The following is a 23313-nucleotide window of genomic DNA, read 5'->3' as shown; positions in this document are numbered from 1 at the left end:
TCTCATTGTAATCGAAGGCATTCATTGCCTCCCATGGGATCGAAGTATACTCTGTCTTTTGGGTTTCCTTAATCAATTTTGTTTGTAACATCTTCAAAAAGCTCCAAGTTAATCCAACACTATTTCCAATTTGGAAATGCATACTGACAGTGCCAAATTAGATCATTACCAGCAGGTGTCTATTTATCCAGTTCTTTATAATTATAGTAGTTTCCTTATGACTGATTTAATAATAACGGCTTTCCTACCTTCTGTTTCGTTTCCTTCTTATATAGTGGGATGACATTAGCTATATTCTAATACACAGGAATCTCTCCAGAATCTTAGTGTTTAGAGCATAATCACTAGTGTCGACTATCTCTTGCACCACCACCTTCAACATTGGGTTCCAGGGACTTATCAATTTTCATTGTGATTTAAAAAAAATTCTGTGTAATCCAAGATGGAGGACAGGAAAAAAGTTGTGGTTGTAAGAGAAGCTGCTTTTTTGAGATATTTTCAGTGTTGGAGCTGATTTCCTTGAATTCTAGGAGCAGTAATTACTTTTTTATAAGCTGTTGCATTGTTTTGGACGTTTGGGAGAAAAATATCAAAAGAGTGATACTTTAAAAAGGAGGAAGCCAGACAAAAGCAGTGACCACATGGGCAGTGATTCAAATGGAGAAAGAAACTTAGGCAGCTGTCCGAGCCTACAGTAACCTGCGCAGCTGTTGTCTGTTTTCAAGTATCTCTGGACATTAGCATTCGCTCTGCCAGAGGAAGTGGTGGAAGCTGGGGCAGTTACACATATAAAGGACACCTGGATGGGTATATGAATAAGAAGAGTTTATTGGGATGCAGACCAAATGCTGGCAAATGGGACTAGATTTATTTAAGATATCTGGTCAGCATAGACAAGTTGGACCAAAGAGTCTATTACCTTCTCAAGCACTTTTTTCTCTAGAGATCGTGTTTTTTTTATGTATTTATTTCCTTTCCTCCTTTTGCCTTCATTATTTTGCCTTTTTGGAATGCCTTTATTCACACTCTTCTCGTAGAACCCCATGTGCCAGTGGCAATCAGAAATTTATTGATCTCTACCTTAGGTATACTTAAAAGATGAGATTCCACAGCCTTCTGATAGAGAATTCAAAAATGTGGTCATTGCCATAGAGTCAGCTTGGTTTCACCAATGTAACATGCCTTGGGGCATCCTTGCCTGCAGCCGATGAAATCGATAATGTTGGCTAAGTCACGAGTACCTGTTGTGCACATGGTGGATGCTGTCCCCAAGTGTGATAGTAGTGTCCATGTTGGCACTCTGATGGGTCTTGCAGTGGTTGCCTTGACAACAGTGTATGGTGTTGTGGTTGATGTCCTGAAGGCTGGGTAGTTTGCTGAGGACAGTGACCTGTTTAAGGTTTGGCAGTTGTTTAAAGACGAGAAGTGGAGGTGTAGGGAAGATCTTGGCGAGATGCTCCTCCTCATTGATAATGTTGCATGCTGCAAAGAACTTGCTGTAATTTCTCTGCTCTGGGGAACTACTGGACAACAAAGTGTCCGCGATTGGTTTGCTAGTGAGGCCCGACCTAGAGTACAGAATGCAGTTTTGTTCTCCTTACTTGAGAAAGAATGTATCAGCACGAGAGGGGATGCAAAGTAGGTTCACTAGGTTGATTTCAGAGTTCAGGGAAGAGACCGAGTAGACTGGGATTGTATTCATTGGAATTTAGAAGAATGACGGGGGATCTAATAGAAACACATAAAATTAGGAAGGGACTAGATAAGATAGAAGTAGAGAGGATGTTTTCACTGGCAGGTTAAACTAGGACAAGAGGGCAAAGCCTCAAAATTAGGGGGTGCAGATTTAGAACTGAATTGAGAAGGAAAATCTTCATCCAGAGGGTTGTGAATCTGTGGTTTTCCTTGCCCAGTAAAGTAGGTAAAGCTTCCTCAGTAAATGTTTTTAAAGCTAAGACAGATAATAGTTTTGAACAGTAAAGGAAATAAGCGGTATGGTGAGAGGGCAGGTAAATGCACCTGAGGCCACGAAAGGATCACCATAATCTTTTTGAATAGTGGAGCAGACTTAGTTCTTATGTTTTATGTATCTTGTGTCAGTCTCCTGAGGAGGTCATTATGATTTCTCGCTGCAGCACGTTGAAAATGGTATTCGATGAGTTGAACATCGTATCCCATTCTAAAGAGGGGTCCTTCAGGACCTTTAGATGTCTGTTGAGATTCTCCTCATATAAACAGATCCCATGCGTACGGCTTGTCCATTGGGGATGGCTGTTTTAAAGTGTGGAAACTAAAGAAGTGCACCATTGTGAGATTATTGGTGGGTATGCGGTAGAATGAGGTATTGAGATGTTCGTTCTTGATGGAGATGCATGTGTCCAAGAATGAGACTGCTTCTAAAGAGTAGTCCATGGTAAGTCTGATGGTGGGATGAAAGTTATGGATATCACTGTGAATTTGTTTCAGTGACTCTTTGCCATGGGTTCAGAGGAAGAAAATGTCATCTGGTGTATAGTGTTGGTCGGAGGTCCTGTGCAGCAAAGAAGTCTTGTTTGAACTTGTGCATGAAAATGTTGGGACATTGAGGTTCAAATTTGATCCCCATGGCTGTCCTGTGGGCGGCACGGTGGCACAGTGGTGTGGGCGGCACGGTGGCACAGTGGTGTGGGCGGCACGGTGGCACAGTGGTTAGCACTGCTGCCTCAGAGCGCCTGAAGACCCGGGTTCAATTCCCGACTCAGGCGACTGACTGTGTGGAGTTTGCACGTTCTCCCCGTGTCTGCGTGGGTTTCCTCCGGGTGCTCCGGTTTCCTCCCACAGTCCAAAGATGTGCAGGTCAGGTGAATTGGCCATGCTAAATTGCCCGTAGTGTTAGGTAAGGGGTAATGTAGGGGTATGGGTGGGTTTCGCTTCGGCGGGTCGGTGTGGACTTGTTGGGCCGAAGGGCCTGTTTCCACACTGTAAGTCTAATCTAAGTCTAATCTAAAAAACTGGTTGTTAAATGTGAAGGCCTTGTGGTTGAGGATGAAATAGATGAGTTGTGGGATGGTGCCTGGAGACTGACAGTTGTTGGTGTTGAGTACTGAGGCTGTTGCAGCGATGCTGTCATTGTGGGGGATGCTGATGTAAAGCGTCGAAATGTCCATTGTGATGAGGAATGTTCCTGGTTCAACTGGTCTATGGGTGCTGAGTTTCTGTAGGAAATCTATAGTGTCACGACAGAAGCTGGCGGTCCCCTGTACACTTGGTTTCAAGATGCACTCAACATAGCCAAAGACTTTCTCATACAGAGTCCCATTGTCTATTATGAAGGGACATCCTGGTGTGAGTTGTCTTTGTGTATCTTTGGAAGGCAGTAGAAGTCCCCTACACAAGAATTACTCAGGTTGGGTGTGCCTAGGATACTCTGAAAGACTGGATCAAAAGTCTTGATCAATGTGTTTAGTTCACAGGAAAAATGTGTTTAGTTCACAGAAAAAAAACGGGAAAAATTTCTGGCTGTAACAGCTGCTCCTTTTTTGAGGTATTTTAAATGCTGGAGGTGATTTCCTTGAATTCCAGGAGCAGCAATTACTGTTTTATATGCTGTTGCATTGTTTTGGAACTTTGGTAGAAAAAAAGTCAAAACAACAGCAGTTTTAAAAGGGAGAAGCTCAGACAAAGGAAGCACTTGGTGAGGTCAGTGCAGGAGAGAGAGAAAGAAACTGGCACAGCAGTGAACCTGCACAGTTACTGCTTTTGCTGTTTGAATTCATGTATCGTTGGACATCAGAGTGCATCTGGGAAAATTAACAAACAGTGAAATTCACAACTGATCTTGGAGGAACTGTTTGGGTGAAGTTCACAGCACAGCATCAGATAAATTTAATTGTTTTAAGTGGCCTGAAGAATGTCTGCAATAGAGAGTAGAGTGTTTTTTTTCTTGATTATATGTTTTTTGAGATATGTCTCTTGATTAAACTTAAAATATAAGCCGTAACTATTAATCTAACCTGGGGCAGTATTTTGTAGAGGAATAAGAAGGTGGTATTTTCTGGGTCTGTAGATTGTGAAGGAGCAAAAATGGTCTTTTGTAGATATATTCTTCTTGTCAGATGTGGGAGTTTAAAGAGAGTTTAAGGGTTACTGCGGATTATATCTGCAATAATTGCTGTCAGTTGCAAATCTTATCAGATTGAATGGATTGATTGGAGAGACAGTTAGAAGCAATGAGGAATTTGCAACAGCAGCAGTATGTGATGGATGGCAGTTATAGAAAGGGGGGAAAGTCTCAGATACAGTCACATAAATGGGTTATCTCCAGGAAAGATAAGAGCGGTAGGCATCTAGTGCAGGTGTGTTCTGTGACTATACCCATTTCAAACAAGTATGCTGTTTTGGAAAATGTAGGGGGTGATGGATTCTCAGGGGAATGTAGCACGAACAGCCAAGATTCTGGTATTGAGACTGGCTCTAATACAATGAGGGATACGTCGGCTTCCAGGAGATCAGTAGTCATAGAGATGTACAGCATGGAAACAGTCCCTTCGGTCCAACCCGTCCATGCCGACCAGATATCCCAACCCAATCTAGTCCCACCTGCCAGCACCCGGCCCATGTCCCTCCACACCCTTCCTATTCATATACCCATCCAAATGCCTCTTAAATGTTGCAATTGTACCAGCCTCCACCACTTCCTCTGGCAGCTCATTCCATACACGTACCACCCTCTGCGTGAAAAAGTTGCCCCTTAGGTCTCTTTTATATCTTTCCCCTCTCACCCTAAACCTATGCCCTCTAGTTCTGGGCTCCCTGACCCCAGGAAAAAGACTTTGCCTATTTATCCTATCTATGCCCCTCATAATTTTGTAAACCTCTATAAGGTCACCCCTTAGCCTCCGACGTTCCAGGGAAAACAGCCCCAGCCTGTTCAGCCTCTCCCGATAGCTCAAATCCTCCAACCCTGGCAACATCCTAATAAATCTTTTCTGAACCCTTTCAAGTTTCACAACATCTTTCCGACAGTGGCCTAACCAATGTCCTGTACAGCCGCAACATGACCTCCCAACTCCTGTACTCAATACTCTGACCAATAAAAGAAAGCATATCTTCTTCACTATCCCATCTACCTGTGACTCCACTTTCAAGGAGCTAACACTCCCTAGGACCTTACCATTAAGTGTATAAGTCCTGCTAAGATTTGCTTTCCCAAAATGCAGATCTTGGCAATTTGCTCTATGCAATACTTCTCATAATTTTATATACCTCGATCAGGTCACCCTAGTATAGTGGAAAATGTGTTGCTGGTTAAAGCACAGCAGGTTAGGCAGCATCCAAGGAATAGGAAATTCGACGTTTCGGGCATAAGCCCTCCTGATGAAGGGCTTATGCCCGAAACGTCGAATTTCCTATTCCTTGGATGCTGCCTAACCTGCTGTGCTTTAACCAGCAACACATTTTCAGCTGTGATCTCCAGCATCTGCAGACCTCATTTTTCACCCTAGTATAGTTCCAAGTCAGGGTGATATGTGACTTAGAAGGGAACTTGCAGATGACGGTGTTTCCATACATTTGCTGCCCCTGGTCTTTTAGGAGGCAGAGTTGCTGCAGTGCATCTTGTAGATGATGCATATAGCCATTAGCATTCACTGGAGAGGTAGGAGATGAGTTGCTCGATGTAAAATAACTATGCTCCTTATCCACCAGCTTCAATGGAATCCAGTTCAATATTTGGTCAATGGTACATAGGAATTAGGAGTGGGAATAGGCAATTCAACCCTTTGAGCCTGCTCCGTCATTTAACATAACCATGGCTGATCTTATCATGGTTTCAACTCCACTTTCCTGCCTGCTTCCTGCTTTATCCTAAAGCCCTTTATCCTGCTTTTCATCAGAAACCTATCTCTCTCTTTCTTGAATCTGTTGATTTGGTTCTGCCTGCACTGTCATCTGGGGCAGTGAGTTCCACAGATTCACAACCCTCTTAAGAGCAGTAGCTTCTCCTCATCTCACACCCCTTGTTCAAGACAGTCCCGCAAGGGGGAATATGTATTTCACGTTCACCTTATAATCCTCTTTAACATTTAATATACCTCAATCAGATTCCACCCTCGTTTTTCTGAACTTCAGTGGGCACGGTGGCACAGTGGTTAGCACTGCTGCCTCACAGCACCAGAGACCTGGGTTCAATTCCCGCCTCAGGTGACTGACTGTGTGGAGTTTGCACGTTCTCCCCGTGTCTGCGTGGGTTTCCTCCGGGTGCTCCGGTTTCCTCCCACAGTCCAAAGATGTGCGGGTCAGGTGAATTGGCCATGCTAAATTGCCCGTAGTGTTAGGTAAGGGGTAAATGTAGGGGTATGGGTGGGTTACGCTTCGGCGGGTCGGTGTGGACTTGTTGGGCCGAAGGGTCTGTTTCCACACTAAGTAATCTAATCATAAGCCCAAGCTATTCAACTGCTCCTCGTATGACCGCCCTTATATTCCTGGAATTATCTTCTGAACTGTCTTTAGTGTCACCATGTCCTTCCTCAAGTTAGGAAGCTTGAACTAGACACCATATTCCAGATATGGTCTTACCAACAACTTATATCATTGCAACAATACTTTTTTTACTGTTTTGCAATAAATGCCAGGATTTTATTTGCCTTTCTTATTATTTGCTGCACCTGCATACCGACTTTCGGCATATCATGTACAAGGGCACCCAGATCCCTCGGCACTGATGCACTTTGAATGTGCTTTCCATTTAAATAATAATTTACCTTTTTGTTTTTCCAGCCAAACTGGACATCCTTGCACTTATCCACATTAATCTCCATCTGCCAGACTATGTCCCATTGTACTAGCCTATCAATATCCATCTGTAAACTTTTAATCTCCTCATCACAGCCTGCTTTCTCACCTATTTTAGTATCATCCACAAACTTTGCTAGGTTACAGTCTGTTTCTGCTTGCAGATCATTTATATAGTTGGTAAACAGTTGAGGTCTGAGAACAGAACTCAGCACACTCTACTAGTCACAGCTTGCCATCCAAAAGGAGGACTCATTTATCCCAACCCTCCGTTTTCTATCAGGCAGCCAATTCTGTATCCAAACCAATACTCTACCCTTAGCCCACTGGGATCTGTCCTTCTGGATCAATATTTTATGCGGTATGTTGAAAAATGCCTTCTGGACGTAGAGATAGATATATGATATCTACTGGATCCCCATTATTTATCTTATTGGTTACATCCTCAAAGAACTGCAGCAAATTTGTTTAGCACGACTTGCCTTTCATGAAACTGTGCTGACACTGGTGATTTGATCTTTGTTGCCTCAGTGTTCAGTTATCTCCTCCTTTATGTTTGATTGCAGTGGTCAGGCTAACTGGTCTTTAGTTTCCCACTTTTTTGCCTATCTCCTTCTTTGAATAAGGGTGTCATATTAGCATGTTTCCAGTTTGCTGGTACCTTTCCAGAACCCAGGGAACTGTTAAAAATTTTAACTAATATATCCACTTTCTTTGCTGCTATTTCCTTTAGTACCCTAGGGTGCAGGCCATCAGGCCCCAGAGACTTATCTGCCTTTAATCCCATTAGTTTATTTAATAACTTCACAGAGTTATATGAATTTTACCAAGCTCCTCTATAGTGAGTGCAGTTTTTGGGAAGAAATTACCTTCCACTGTGAATACAAAGACAAAATATTAATTTAGTGCCTCTGCTATTTGAGTTTCCTGATTTCATTCTCTAAAAGGCCAACATTTACTGTTGTCTGCTAGTTTACTTTTGTAGTTAATCATAGCTCTTTTTGATTTTGTTTTCAGTAACTCTTTGATGTTTAAAATTCTCCCAATTCTCCAGAGTGTCACTAAATTATGCAATATGATATGTCCTAGTTTTTGCCTTTGTTATCCTTTGTTATGTGATGAATTTTCACTTTTTTACATTTCCTCTTCCTTTGAGAAATGTATTTTAATTAGGAGGTATTTTGTATTTCCCTAACCATTGGCCACTGTTCTTCAACTGTCTTGCCCTTTCATATTTTTGCCCAATCCACTTGGGCCAACTCCTTCTTCAGGCCTGTATACTTACGTTTGCTTAACACTAAAGCTCTCTGTATGCATCTTATATTTGTCAGGATGTTGATTGTGAGAGACTCAGCAATGGTAATTATATTGAAATGTCAACTAGTAATGGGTATATTCCATTTGTTGGAGATAGTCATTGCCTGGCATTTGACGTAATGCAAATGTTACTTGGTACTTTCCACCTCAAACCTAGATATTTTCAGACCTTGCTGCATAAGGACTGGAGCTGCTTTGATATTTGATCAGCCACAAATGGTACTGAACATTTTGCATTTATTAGTGACCATCTGACCTCTGACCTCATGGTGGATGGAAGGTCATTGATGAAGCAGATGAAGGTGCTTGGATTGAGGGCTCAGCCCAGAGGAACACATTCTTTCGTGTTGTTGTGGAGCTGAATTGATTGACCTGTAGCAATTATAACAGTCCTTTGTGCTTAGTATGACTCCAAATAGTGGGAGGTTCTCCCCCAGTTCCAGCTGAGCCTAGTTCAAATGCAAGCTGCTTGATGCAATGCTTGGAAAATGTAAGAATGTAACTTTCATTTGTGTAGCCATGGTGGATAACAAACTGAGTATCAGTGAGCAAGTTATTTCTTTAATAAGACATATTAAAGGAATATGTTGGTTTGCTTTGCTGCTTGGTAGTACTATCAGCAACCTACTGTTCATCTGTGATGAACAGTAGATTGATGAAGTTTTTGGTCAGGTTGAATTTGTACTGCTTTTTGTGCACGGGATAGGCATAAATGTGAGTGCAAACTGGAAGGTGGTTCAAATCACCCCAAGATGGAGCAATGAGTTTTAAAAAAAGACAGATTTAAGATGTGTACAAGCGGCACTGTGTGAATAGCTGGAGAAGTAATGAATGAAGCAGATATAATTTGAACCATGAAATCTGTTGAAGAAAAGCATGCTTCAGGACTATGAGAAGAAAAATGGGCTTCTCCAAAATGTGGAGACCTTCACTCCAGATTGTATTTGAACAGGGAGACCCTGGCCCAAGTGCCATATAACTCCCATCCTGCCCTTGAAGGAAACACTGACACCTTATATGATTGATTCTTGTGAAGATTAGTTAAGATATAAAGATTATTGGTGGCAGTGTAGATGTTGCAGAGCACCTAACAACAACAAGGTTCATTTCAGGTTTACTGGAACTGAGTGATCAGCCATGTTTACAATCAGTGTGGAGATATTTGGCAATATGCGCAACCTGATTTGCTTCTGGTTTCTGCGATGCAGAGTGCTGAGTGTAGTGAATGCAGTATAACATATGAATTCTTATTGTTTCTCTATAAGTGGGAGAAAATGAGGACTGCAGATGCTGGAGATCAGAGTGAATTCCTGATGAAGTGCTTATGCCTGAAACGTCGACTCTTCTGCTCCTCAGGTGCCTGACCTGCTGTACTTGTCCAGCGCCACACTTTTTGACCCATATTTCTCTATAAGTGCTGTTCACAAATTTGTTTGATAATGCATCGCAAAATCAATATTTTTAACAGCATTTTACAATTTGTTATAGATTTTTAACACTTGTACATGTTGTCTGTTTGTTAATAGCTCCAGCTTTTAGTTCCATTTAATTTTTGTTTACTCTTGTTTTTTTTTCAGGTTCTTCCTTTAGAAAATAAAATGAAGCAAAGAAAACGTTTTCCACGAGCACTAAACATTGGAATGGGCATCGTCACAGCTTTGTATGTTTCATTGGCTACTCTTGGGTATCTGCACTTTGGTGATCGTGTTCAGGGCAGTATCACATTAAACCTTCCACAACACATATGGTAAGATTTTTTTTAATGCCCATTTTATGACAAAAATACTTTTCAAAGCTAGTCTGTATAATCAGCTTTCTTGAATATTTTTAAACACTTGATCATTAGAAGAAAATCTATAAGAACATAACTCAAAAGTTCACACGCAATCGTATTGTGGAGAACTGTGTCGAGGGCATAAAGTATTCCAGACTTTGAAGAACACAAGTGTACAGGTGGCAGAAGGTCTTGCAAAGATTTGTACATGGAAGTAAAGATATTTGGAAGCACTCACTGGGGATAGACTATCACTGATGTTCACTGTTACTTTTACACATTGGCTGTGCAGTTGGAATTTTCTATTAACCAAGATGCCTCTATCAGTCACTACAAATGTTTTGCTTTCCCAAAAAAATTGAGTAGTGATGTGTCAGAATTTGTGTTGTTATGATAACAAGTATGTAGGTAATATATCCTAGCAGGTGGCTGATCAGATTAAAATACTTGTTCCTTTGGTTGTCTGTAAGAGGTAGAGCACAAACTGTACTAAATCAGCTCATGCATGCACATCCTGGAACAAAGTTTTGCTATTAACATGGTTCTCTATTTGGGCAGCACTTGGTGAATAATCCCAAGTTGAGCCATAGCTACACTGACAATCAATTTAAGGGAAACAGTCAAACTTGTGACATGGCTCATTTATGCTTGTGACAAACATTCATGTGCAGACCTGCCATTAAAAGAAAAGTGATTTACCACACAGCTTGAAAAGTGATTATTTTCTCTGTGGTGACTCCTCGACCTCAGGGTCACCTTAGCAACCTGTTCATTTAAGTAGTTGTGATTGCTTGAAATTGGATATACATGAGTTTGTGTTGGTAAGTACAGCACAAAACGTTTGGCAACATGTCTCTATTTTGAGCAGTGTTCACAATTTTATATCCAATGTGTTGAAATGTTCATTATGAATGGTGGAACTTTGTTTGCATTGGAGCTATGCTAAAATACTGGTGCAGTTGATTCGATGGGGATTTTCTGAGAAATTGTAAGTTCCTTTATGACAATTAACCTATGCCTGGAATCTTCTCCAAAGGTCCCATTGACTCAGATTTTAGAGAGTTTTAAATCACTTAAACTTATCGTTGCTCAGGAAAAGTTTGAAGATTAAAATCTACTTTAATTCCTGGGTAACTAATCAGCTGAACTCCCAACATCCCTGCCTTGTCATTTTTCTGCTGAGTTCAACCACTCATTCTATTAATCATAGAGTCATAGATGTACAGCACGGAAACAGACTCTTCGGTCTAACTTGTCCATGCCGACCAGATCCTCAGTCCAATCTAATCTCACCTGCCAGCATCCGGCCCATATCCCTCTAAATCTTTCCTTTTCATATACCTATCAAGATGCCTTTAAAATGTTGCAACTGTACTAGCCTCCACCACCTCCCCTGGCAGCTCATTCCATACACAAACATCTGCGTGAAAACGTTGCCCCTTAGATCAATATTCCAAAAGTGGCCTAACCAATGTCCTGTACAGCCACAACATGACCTCCTAACTCCTGTCTGCAACTATCTATCTGCGACTCTACTTTCAAGGAGCTGTGAACCTGCACTCCAAGGTCTCTTCATTCAGCAACACTCCCTAGGACCTTACCATTAAGTGTATAAGTCCTGCTAAGATTTGCTTTCCCAAAATGCAGCACCTGGCATTTGTCTAAATTAAACTCCATCTGTCATTTCAGCCCATTGGCCCAACTGATTAAGATCCCATTTTAATCTGAGGAAACCTTCTTTACTGTCCACTACACCTCTGATTGTGGTGTCACCTGCAAGTCTACTAACTGTATCTCTTATGCTTACATCCAGATCACTTATATAAATGATGAAAAGTAATGCACCCAGCATCAATCCTTGTGGCACTCCACTGGTCATAGGCCTCCAGTCTGAAAAACTGGGGAGCTTTGTCGAACGCCTTACTAAAATCTAAACAGATCACGTCCATCACTCTGCCCTCATCAATCCTCTTTGTTACTTTTTCAAAAACCTAAGTAGAGTTTGTGAGACATGATTTCCCACGCACAAAGCCATGTTGACTGTCCCTAATCAATTCTTGCCTTTCCAAATACATGTACATCTGTCCCTCAGGATTTCCTCCAATAACTTATCCACCACCGATGTCAGGCACACTGGTCTATAGTTCCCTGGCTTGTCCTTACCACACCTTTTTCCATGTATGGAGTCAGCTGTTACGAGGGGGCATAGCTTTAAATTAAGGGGAGGTAGGTATAGGACAGATGTTAGGAGTAGATTCTTTGCTCAGCGAGTCGTGAGTTCATGGAATGCCCTGCCAGTAGCAGTGGTGGACTCTCCCTCTTTATGGGTATTTAAATGGGCATTGGATAGGCATATGGAAGATAATGGGCTAGTGTAGGTTAGGTGGGCTTGGGTCGGCGCAACATCAAGGGCCAAAGGGCCTGTACTGTGCTGTATTTTACTATGTTCTATCTCTTAAACAGTGGCACCACGTTAGCCAGTCTCCAGTCTTCCAGCACCTCACCTCTGACTGTCGATGATACAGATATCTCAGCAAGGGACCCAGCAATTACTTCCCTAACTTCCCAAAGAGTTCTAGGGTACACCTGATCAGGTCCTGAGGAATTATCCACTTTTGAGTTTCAAGACATGCAGCACTTCCTCCTCTGTAATTTGACATTTTTCAAGATGTCACCATCAATTTCCCTACGTTCTATATCTTCCATGTCTTTCTCCACAATAAAAACTAATGCCAAATACCTGTTTAGTATCTCCCCCCATCTCCTGTGGCTTCACCCAAAGGCTGTGTTGCTGATCTTTAACGGGCCCTATTCTCTCCCTAGTTACCCTTTTGTCCTTCATGTATTTGTAAAAACCCTTTGGATTCTCCTTAACTCTTATTTGCCAAAGCTATCTCATGTCCCCTTTTTGCCCTCCTGATTTCCATCTTAAGTATACTCCTACTGCCTTTGTACTCTTCTAAGAATTCACTCGATCTATCTTGTCTATACCTGACATATGCATCCTTCTCTTTTTCTTTACCAAACCTTCAATTTCTTTAGGCACCCAGCATTCCCTAAACTACCAGCCTTTCCTTTCACCCTAACAGAAATGTACCGTCTCTATACTCTCTTCCCATTTTCCAGCTGTCCCTTTACCTGCGAACATCTGCCTCAATCAGGTTTTGAAACTTTTTGCCTAATACCATTAAAATTGGCCTTCCTCCAATTTAGAGCTTCAACTTTTAGATCTGGTCTGTTCTTTTCCATCACTAATTTAAAACTAATCGAATTATGGTCGCTGGCGCCAAAGTACTCCCCCACTGACACCTCAGTCACCTGCCCTACCTTCTTTCCAAAGAATAGATCAAGTTTTGCACCTTCTCTAGTAGATGCATCCACAAACTGAATGAGAATTTTATTTTTTATACACACTAACAAATTCATCTCCATCTAAATCCTTAACACTATGGCAGTATCAGTCTATGTTTGGAAAGTTAAAATTCCCTACCATGGTCACACTATAATAGTTACAGATAACTGAGATCTCCTTACAAATTTGTTTCTCAATTTCCTTCTTACTATTAGGGGGTCTGTAATATAATCCCAATAAGGTGATCATCCCTTTTTTATTTCTCAGTTCAACTCAAATATATACCAGGATGTATTTCCAGGAATATCCTCCCTCAACACATGCTATCCCTTACCAAAAATGCCACTCCCCTCCTGTCTTGCCTCCCTGTGTGTCCTTCCTGTAGCATTTGTATTCTGGAACAAGAAGCTGCCAGTCCTGTCCATCCCAGAGCCATGTTTCTGTAACTGCAGTGGTATCTCAGTCCCATGTTCCTAACCATGCCCTGAGTTCATCTGCCTTCCCTCTTAGGCCTCTTGCATTGAAATAAATGCAGTTTAATTTCTCAGTCCTACCTTGTTCTCTGCTTTGTCCCTGCCTGCCCTAACTGTTTGACTCGCTTCTGATCCTAACTGTACCAGTCTCAGATTGATCTCTTTCCTCACTCTCTTCCTGGCACTGTCTTATTCGTCTACGGAATCTTCTCTAGGCCACCTTAATACTTGTGGCTTATGTTTTTAAGTTTAATCAAGGGACATATCTCAATCTAATACATTATCAAGAAATAACACATGCTACTCAGTACAGCAGACTTCCTGTAAAGCCACACTTAAAAGATTCACTTATCTGTTTCTTATGCTGTGACCTCTCCCAAACAGGTTCTTCCAAGTTTAGTTGTGTTTCACTGTTTGTTAATTTTCTCAAACGCACTCCAATGTCCAGCGATGTATGAATTCAAACAGCAAAGGCAGTAACTGTGCAGGTTCACTGCTATATCAGTTAGCAGTGTGTGTTTCTTTCTCTCCCTCTCTCTCCTGCACTGCCTGACTATGTGCTTCCTTTGATTGTCCCTCTCCCTTTTAAAAGTGCTGTTGTTTTGACTTTTTTTCCCCCAAATTTCCAAAACAATGCAACAGCATATAAAACAGTAATTGCTGCTCCTGGAATTCGAGGAAATCCCCTTAAAACCTAAAATACCTCAAAAAAGGAGCAGCCTGTTACAGCCAGAAAATGTTCCCATCCTCAAAGCACTCATGCACTTAATTGGCTTCCTATCTCTTCATCAGTGTGGCATTCTAATCCACCCACAGTACTGTTGACACCACCCCCCATTCAATAGCAGTCTCCTGGATTGGCTTCTGCTGTTTCATAACAGGAGGCATCTATCCAGGAAATTGAAGGGCAGAACTCCTGCAAAGTTAAGATCTTTTTAATCTTTTTAATTAGACTTGAATAAATAAGATTTCTGTCCTCAATTGGAATTTCCGAGTTATTTGTTCGGTTTGATTCTGGATCCCTGACTACCCAGATTAAAATATACCAAATTCTGAAACATGACAGAAATGCATTTTCTTGGATCTAAAGTAGTGGAACAGAAAAATTATTGCTTTTCCAAGATACACAACAATTCTTTAGAATATTCTTTTTAAAACCAAGTTGAGAGGAGTGCACTTTATGTATCTAATTTGCTTGCTCCAAATTCTACTTGAATTTAGTTGTCAAGTTATTATGTTTTATTTAATGTGAGTCAGCGCATATTCAACAATGATTAAAACTGGCTGACACAATTTTTAATTTGAAATGTTTTTACTCCTCTAACTAACCTAAAAATGTGATAAATGTACAAACACGCACATATCCTTCCCAGACGAATCAATAAACAGATTTCTGTCCACAGAGAGTCATTGTATTGTAAGATACCACTTTTTTCATCGTGATTAGCTATTAAAGGAAAGAAGAATGAGTTGTGAAATATTCAGATAGTTGGCATTCTGGCGCACACAGATCACTAAACATATGCAGTTGTGTCTGGAGTCTTGATAGATGCAACTTGCTGAGGAAATACAGTATTGAAAGTCACCCACAGACTGTTCAAGCAGATAATCAGTAATACATGACTCTTTCAGAAAAGCAGAGAGTCTAGATGGACAGTCTTTCGACAAGCATGTTTTTCCCAAACTGAGACCTGAAAGAATATCAAAGCAAGACAACCATAAATGTGTTATTTGTATTGCTAATTAACTATTCAGACAAGTTATGAACAGTCTTTGAAGTAGTGGGTCTTGATTGTCGCCCTTCTGCCTAAATCCCAGTTATGAACACAGTCGTGGTGCTTTCCTAAACTGAGTCTAAGCAATTTCCTCAAGTCATATGATTTTCAAGAAAAGCCTAATTTAAAACTAAAATTCCAGTGTAACTGGTACTGGTGATGCTGGGGATCTCAGGAGGGTGCTGAGATGCAATGTTCAAATGGCATTGCTGGTTGAAGATAACTATAAATGCTTCAGTATTGTCTTTTGTGTTGAGTGTTGGGCAATCATTGAAGATGGAAGTAATTATGGAGTTTGCTCCTCAGTTAGTTGTTTTAATTGTTTACCAATGTTCATGGCTGGCAGGAATGCAGAGCTCTGGTTTGACCTGTTGTTTGTGGGCTCACTTTGCTCTCTACTGCATCCTGTATCTGTTATTTGATGTGCAAAAAGGCTTGTTGTGTAGCTTCAGGTTTTTCTTAAGTATGTCTGCTACTGCTGGTGTACTGAACAACATGCTAATGAACCAGTTTTGATCCTGGGGCTTGATATTAGAGTTAGGTATATACAAGGTCATATAGTTAAAGATTATGGTTGACCCTAATTCTGTTGCTTCTGATGAAGTATCGTACCTCAGGGTTGTACAGCTTTGAGCTATTAGATTTGTTCTGAATCTCGCACATGGCACGCCATACAACACAATTGCGTGTTTGCTCAGTGTGAACAAGATGTTTCTTCCTCAAGAGCTTTGTGGTGCTCATGGTCTTGGATTGGTGAAGGACATGCCAGGTAGGTTTTCCCTAGTTGTTGGTTCCCTCACCATTTGTTTGTTATGTTTCTCAAAATTCTCCATAATGGTGGTATTGAGTCACTCTTAGCGAAGATTATTGAAGTTGCCCACCTAAAATACTGTGTGTGCTTGCTACATTAATTACTTTTTGCAATCCATGTTCAACCTTACAAATCATACAACACCAGGTTGTAGTCCAACAGATTTAATTGGAAGCACACTAGCTTTCGGAGCGACGCTCCTTCATCAGGTGATTATGGAGGGCTCAATCCTAACACAGAATTTATAGCAAATATTTGCAGTGTGATGTAACTGAAATTATACATTGAAAAATTGATTCTGTTAAGCCTTTCATCTGTTAGAATACAGTGATAGTTTCACTTCTTTCATGTGTAAATCACAAAACCTTTTTTTTAAAAACTTAGCTGTTAACAATTGTGATAGCTAGACAATATGTTGAAGGTAAAAACAATGACTGCAGATGCTGGAAACCATTTTCTGGATTAGTTGAGCTGGAAGAGCACAGCAGTTCAGGCAACACCCGAGGAGCAGTAAAATCGACGTTCCGTCATCAAAAGCCCGTCATCAGGAATACCACCACTAATCCAGAATATGTTGAAGGTGTTGGCCCCCTGTGTTCTCTGTCTATGCCATGATGCTTAGATCGATTCTAATCTAAAAAGTGAGATAATGGAGTTTTACATAAATTCATGCAGTTTTTGCACAAAGTACAATGTAACCCTGCAAGTACAAATTCACCCCACAAAATATGTGTGCATGTGGGTCTGTCTGTCTGTGTGTGTGTGTGTCTGGGTTGGGGGTTGTGAGTGTGAGAAAGTGCATGTGTGTGTGTAGTGAGTGCAGAGTGTCTTAAGTCTGTGAGGGGGTGCATGTATGATTATGGGAGGGTGGGTGTCTGTGTGCGCGTCTGTGTGTACCTGTGTCCGTGTGTGTGTGTCCGTGTGTGTGTGTATAGTGCAATGGTGGTCACCTGTAATGTGACATGAACCCAAGGTCCCGGTTGAGGCTCTCCCTATGGGTACTGAACTTAGCTGTCAGCCTTTGCTCGACCACTTTTCTCTGCTGCCTGTCCCAAAGTCCACCGTGGAGGATTGTCACCCGAAGGTCCAAGGTTGAATGTCCTGGACCACTGAAGTGTTCCCCAACTAGGAGGGAACTCTCCTGTCTGTTGATTGTTGTGTGATGCCCATTCATCCGTTGTCGTAACCTTTGCTCGGTTTCCCCAATGTACCATGCCTCCGGGCATCCTTGCCTGCAACGTATAAGATAGACAACGTTGGCTGAGTCACATGAGTACCTGCCATCTACAAGGTGGGAGGTGTCCCCACGCGTAATGGTGGTATCGATGTCCACACTCTGACACGTCTTGCAGCGTCTACCGTAACAGGGTTGTATGGAGTTGTCCTGAGAGTCGGACAGCTTGCTATGGACAACAATGTGTTTGAGGTTTGGCGGGCACTCATACACGCAGACGTGCACACAGACATCCACACACACCCTTACAGACAGACACACACTCCCACACTTGCACATGCACCCCCTCACACACTTAAGACGCTCTGCACTGACGACACACACACACACACCCACACACACACACACACCCACACACACACACTTTCTCTCACACACTTTCTCACACTCACAACCCCCACCCAGACAGACAGACACACACACACACACACACACACACAGACCGACAAAGACCCACATGCACACATATATTTTGTGGGTGAATTTGTACTTGCAGGGTTACATTGTACTTTGCTCAAAAACTGCATGAATTTATGTAAAACTCCGTTATCTCACTTTTTAAATTAGAATCAATCTAAGCATCATGGCATTGACAGAGAACACAGGGGCCAACACCTTCAAAATATTCTGGATTAGTGGTGGTATTCCCGATGACGGGCTTTTGCCCGGAATGTCGATTTTACTGCTCCTCGGATGCTGCCTGAACTGCCGTGCTCTTCCAGCAACCACTAATCCAGAATCTGGTTTCCAGCATCTGCAATCATTGTTTTTACCTTCAACATATTGTCTAGCTATCACCATTGTTAACAGCTAACCCGAGAATGCAACTTTCTAAAAAAAAGGTTTTGTGATTTACACACGAAAGAAGTGAAACTATCACTGTATTCTAACAGATGAAAGGCTTAACAATCAATTTTTCAATGTATAATTTCAGTTGCATCACACTGTAAACTTTTGCAATAAATTCTGTGTTATGGTTGAGCCCTCCACTGTCACCTGATGAAGGAGCGTTGCTCCGAAAGCTAGTGTGCTTCCAATTAAACCTGTCGGACTATAACCTGGTGTTGTGTGATTTTTAACTTTGTACACCCAGTCCAACACCGGCATCTCCAAATCATGTTCAACCTGGAATACTAATTCAGTAGCTGAGGCAGCTCATATTCCTCCAGTTATGCTTGTGGGATTTAAACTCTGCCCCAGAGTACTCAACACCTCATGACTGGTCCTGTAACAATACTGGTTCCCCTTAATTGAACAATTAATTGGTTGCAACAACATAATTTGAGAAGGATCCTTTTCCTTGTGGATATCATTTGTCAATCCAAATATTTTTAATATTTTGAAAGAAACTAATTGCAGCAACTTTGTTGAGTTAAAGAGAGTTTATCAGCTACTAAATACAAGAAAATCAAAATCAAACATGCACATGTACACAGATTAGGAATGTGAATTCATAAAAATAATGTTAAAATGATGTACAAATTTGCCTGTGGGTTCTGTGGAGAGAAGACTGTGGAACATTGTGGGCTCGTTAACTTAGAGAGAGAAATACATAACTCAAAGGCAAGTGTGGGAAATATGGCTTCTGGTTTGTGAGACACTAGCACCATTACTGATAAAAATGGGATCAGTACCAATGGCATGTTTCCACCTGAACCTTGTGACATTCATAAATGGGGCAGTAGAATTTTGAACCAAATTGTGAGGGCAATTTCTAGTCCCAATTCATATAGTACAGGAATAGGCCTTTCAGTCCATGATGACAATGTTTCCTAAACTGAACTACTCCCATTTGCCAGCATTTGGCCCATATCCCTCTAAACCTTTCCTATCCATGCACCTGTCCAAATGTCTTCTAAATGTTGTAATTGTACCCGCCTCTACCACTTCCTCTCATTACTCATTCAATGTATACACCACCCTCTGTGTGAAAATGTTGCCCCTCAGGTTCTTATTTAATTTTTTCCCCTTGCCTTAAATCTCTGCTGTCTAGTTTGGACTCCCTTATCCTGGGGAAAAGACCTTGGCACTTCCCCCTATCTATGCCCCTCTAATTTTATAAACCTGTATAAGGCCACCCATCAGTCTCATAAGCTCCAGGGGAAAAAAAGTCTTTAAAACTGCACAAGTGATAATGATTTTCAACAGCTTGGCCTTGAACATCCTTCAGAGTTGTGGTGTCGTAAACTGTCTCAGTGACTGCTCATGTTTTTGGATTAGATTACTTACAATGTGGAAACAGGCCCTTTGGCCAAACAAGTCCACACCGACCCTCCAAAGAGCAACCCACCCAAATCCATTCTCCTACATTTACCCCTTCATCTAACACTATGGGCAATTTGCATGGCCAATTCACATTTTTGGGCTGTGGGAGGAAATCGGAGCACCCGGAGGAAACCCACGCAGACATGGGGAGAATGTGCAAACCCCACACAGACAGTTGCCTGAGGCACTGTGAAGCAACAGTGCTTAATCACTGTGTGTCACTGTGCCAAAAATTCAAATTCCACCATCTGCCATGGTGGGATTCAAACCCAGGTCCCCAGAACATCATGTTTGGGTGGTCCAATTTCCTTTCTTGAGTCTATGCTTCTCTCAGGATTTTTAGAATGGCTCTCCAGCACAACTCAAGGTTTTCACAAACAGTGAGCTTCACCAATATTTCAAGTCTGGTATGATTTCTTCAGAACTATACAGAAGGACTCAAAATCTTAACACTAGAACGTAAAATGTCAAACCGTAGAGCTCAGGATTGGACTCGACAGCTCATTATGACTGTGCTGACCACGATGCCATTCAAAACTCCCATCTGCCTGCACATGGTCTGTATCCCTCTATTCCTTGCCTGTTGATGTTTCTACCTAAGTGTCTCTTAAGTGTTGCTGACGTATATGCTTTCACCTCCTCCTGTTTTGTCTTGTACCTTCTCCTCACACTGCCCTTAGCATCCTCAGTCTTCCAGTGGTAGTTTTTGAACTTTCTGCTAGCTCCTAACTGTCCTGAATGACCTATTTAAATCCAAGTAACAAGCCCAGATCTTTTGTCAGACAGCATATAATACAACTAATATTTTTATAACTAATATTTTGAAGTGCTGGATAATATAGTAAAATGTTACAATCATAAAATAGTCATAGAATTCCTACAGCTCATCGAGTAACACTAACATCCGAGGAGCATCCCACCTAATCCCTGTATTTCCCCATGGCTAACCTACCTAGCCTGTACAACCATGGACACCATGGGTAATTTAGTATTGCCAATCCACCTAACCTGTACATCCCTGGACTATGGGAGGAAATTGGACCACCGGAGAAAACCAACACAGACATGGGGAAAATGTGCAAACTCCACACAGACAGTTGCCCGAGGCTGAAATCAAAACTGGGTTCCTGGAGCTGTGAGGCAGTGGTGAAAACGCCTGAAGAATGCTTTCTCGATAAAAGTTCAGATTGTCACACTTCTTATGTTTTACATGCAAGGAAAAATCATCTAGCTTTGAGGGAAGATATATAATGCAATATATATTTTTTCATATTTTACATTGTTAAGTTATGCTAGGTCATGTTTCATTTTGTTACGTTTTGTCCAAAATACTCAATGTAATCTCTTTTGTGTTCAAGCATTTGAGTATAAAATTGTAGAATAATTACAGCACAAAGGATGAACATTTGATCCATTGTATCCATGCTGAGGTACTTTTCTAGGTATCTGTAACTCTATGTCACTGAAAATTGTTACATGCTGCTTCACTAATTTTGCTGTGTAGGTTTCAGTGTCCTCATCAATTAAAGTCACGTAAGATAAATTGGGCCGAGTCATTTGGCCCAATGATGGCACTTCTATGCAACTTGACGGTCCATATTCCCCCAACAGAATTTATGTTCACTTTTCTTTTCCCTTCTCACTCATATCCTTGTTCAGCTACATTGTTTGCTTCAGCCACTGTTTGTGGCATTGAGTTCCACATTCTAACCACTCTTCATAATATTTTTATACTTTTATCTAAGAATGTACCTGGGCATTATTTTAACCTGCCTTATTATCCTGTAGAAGTCCTTGATACAAACATTCAGTTCTATGTTGAATACTTTGTCTAAAAACATAGACGAAATGTCTGTCCTCACATGACTTCCCAATAGATAAGAAGAATGTCTTTGGGGACTCTGAGTTTAATTTTTTTAAATAACATTTAGATCTTAAGTTTTAGAATCTGCATGCTACAGACCTGTGACTGGTAAAGGCTTTTAAAATAATAGAACTCTGTCAATGAAGGACGTTGGGTGGCACGGTGGCACAGTGGTTAGCACTGCTGCCTCACAGCGCTAGGGACCTGGGTTCAATTCCCGCCTCAGCGACTGACTGTGTGGAGTTTGCACGTTCTCCCTGTGTCTGCGTGGGTTTCCTCCGGGTGCTCCAGTTTCCTCCCACAGTCCAAAGATGTGCGGGTTAGGTGAATTGGCCATGCTAAATTGCCCGTAGTGTTAGGAAAGGGGTATATGTAGGGGTATGGTTGGGTTGCGCTTCGTTGGTCGGTGTGGACTTGTTGGGCCGAAGGGCCTGTTTCCACACTGTAAGTAATCTAATCTAATCTAATTGAAAGTGGGATGTGTAGGAAGGGTGGAGAAACTAGGTTTTTTTGCACAAATGTTTGGGAGCATAAATGTTTTGCAGAAATCTCATCATGTTTATAGAAAAGAATTAACTTTTGAGATTCACAATTTAGATACATAGAGGTAATGTGCTTTTTGCTGCAAATAATCCAGAGAAGTTAAGGATTATCAGATCAACCATGGTCTTATTGTATGGCAGAGTAGACTTGATGGACTGAATGGCTTACTTTTCCTCTTACATCTTATGGTCTTAATCACAATGTTTTCTTGAGTTAAATATATTTTAATGCTAAAAGATATAAAAGATGCAGCTTTCAAGCAGGGACATGGTTTTTTGCACTATCTTGTTCACATGCACATGTGCATGCACAAACACATACCAAGTTAAGAGAGTAGTATACAGTCCAAAGGAAGATCAAAGAATATGATTTTTTTTAGTCCTTTGTGTCCTTGAGACTTAAGGTTTTAATTTGAGGCTGTCGTTGGTTTCTTGGATCATTAGTAGTGGCAAATGTTATCTGTCAAGTTGGTGATTCTTGGTGCTTGTTTCCAGTCAGTGCTTTTAATGGGACACCTTGCTTGTTGACAGAGAGCCTTTTCAGTCTGCAATCAGTTGTGTATCTGTAATTCAATATTTTCCTAGCATGCCAAAGAGCTCCTTGAATTATAAACTTGTTATATCTGCTGAGGTCATGCATCTTAGCTTGAGAAGGGTATGCAGTGTTTCATTTCTGAATGTACAAAGACTGTCAATGGTGTGTATCAATGAAGCGATGAGGCCCTTTCATGTCTTCATGGGGCCTGTCAGCTGTTTATATTACTTTTTTGGAGGTTGTGTTGGTAATATTTGTTTTAACTCAGATTGTCTTTACTTTGATCTATGTTACATTCGAGAAACCTGGCCAAACGGTGTGTGTTGGGTGATCAGTGTAGTCATTTTAAGTATGCGTTTTGGTTCATTTTAGAAACAGTTTAAGTCCATGAAAATGCCAGCTATTGAATTGTCAGGCCCTTCCTGTTTTGTGTGCATATCAGGACCATGTTGCATGGATTGGAATAACTCAATAACAGCTAAGCGGCAAACTGTTAGGCTGCTGCTCCTATTGTTACCATTTGCCTATCCCACTGATGGGCTCTGGGAAGTTGAATATATACACATTTTTGTTTTCAATTAGGGGTATTAGTGTGATAGG

The 23313-nt window shown here is 41.3% G+C and overlaps 1 protein-coding gene across 5 annotated transcripts in view; it reads left to right on the top strand.

Annotated features, from left to right (window-relative positions):
• LOC132816685 (neutral amino acid uniporter 4-like) overlaps positions 1–23313 on the top strand; it is a 197838-nt gene that overhangs the window by 89893 nt on the left and 84632 nt on the right. For all 5 annotated transcript variants that reach the window (XM_060826546.1, XM_060826547.1, XM_060826545.1 and 2 more), the window contains one exon: positions 9666–9835. In XM_060826546.1, coding sequence (XP_060682529.1) covers positions 9666–9835 — 170 coding nt within the window. The remainder of the gene's footprint in view (positions 1–9665; positions 9836–23313) is intronic.

Source organism: Hemiscyllium ocellatum, chromosome 6, assembly GCF_020745735.1.
Source record: "Hemiscyllium ocellatum isolate sHemOce1 chromosome 6, sHemOce1.pat.X.cur, whole genome shotgun sequence".
In the NCBI taxonomy this organism is placed as follows: Eukaryota; Metazoa; Chordata; class Chondrichthyes; order Orectolobiformes; family Hemiscylliidae; genus Hemiscyllium; species Hemiscyllium ocellatum.
Note: the sequence above shows the minus strand (reverse complement) of the source record. Positions and strands in the feature narration are given on the sequence as shown.